Source organism: Crocuta crocuta, unplaced genomic scaffold, assembly GCF_008692635.1.
Source record: "Crocuta crocuta isolate KB4526 unplaced genomic scaffold, BGI_CrCroc_1.0 scaffold482, whole genome shotgun sequence".
Taxonomy (NCBI): domain Eukaryota; kingdom Metazoa; phylum Chordata; class Mammalia; order Carnivora; family Hyaenidae; genus Crocuta; species Crocuta crocuta.
In genome coordinates this window covers 1,548,086-1,548,644 of record NW_027527459.1, presented here as the reverse complement: position 1 = coordinate 1,548,644, position 559 = coordinate 1,548,086, and the positions used below count along the sequence as shown (strand labels likewise).

Below are 559 nucleotides of genomic sequence, written 5' to 3'. Positions count from 1 at the left end.
TTTAAACACCTCCCTGAAAACCCCAGAAGCAAAAAATAAATAAAAGAGCTATACCTCAGCACTCCAAGAACCTGTGTCTGTCTGGGACACTCGGTATGTATAAATGTAACCTTGATACCTGTGAAAGAATAAACTTCCATTACTGAAAAATTCCAAAAGAACAACAGATGCTCTAAATTTGAGCTTAACTATTACATATAAATGTTACATATATTGGGACACACATATATGGCGCCGTTGCATTCATGGGAAGAAAAGCTTGGAGGCTCTGACTTGCTTGCATATTATACTTGGCTAATCACAATTTCCAGAGAGTCTTCTTTATTTTTTCCTTTTTTTAAAATGTAGACGCTCAGGTGGCACCTGGGTGGCCCAGGTGGTTAGACGTCCAACTCTTGACTTCAGCCCAGGTCATGATCTCATGATCATGAGCTCGAGCTCCACATCAGGCTCTGTGCTAAGCATGGAACCTGCCTCAGATTCTCTCTCCCTCTCTCTTTGTCCATTGCCAGCTCACACTTTCCCTCTCTTTCAAATAAAAATAAAAATAAAATAACCT

At 40.3% G+C, this 559-nt stretch overlaps 1 protein-coding gene across 1 annotated transcript in view; it reads right to left on the bottom strand.

The window, feature by feature from the left end:
- Positions 1-559, bottom strand: part of SH2D1A (SH2 domain containing 1A) — a 22,059-nt gene that overhangs the window by 7,268 nt on the left and 14,232 nt on the right. The window contains exon 5 of the mRNA XM_077763503.1: positions 55-118. Coding sequence (XP_077619629.1) covers positions 55-118 — 64 coding nt within the window. The remainder of the gene's footprint in view (positions 1-54; positions 119-559) is intronic.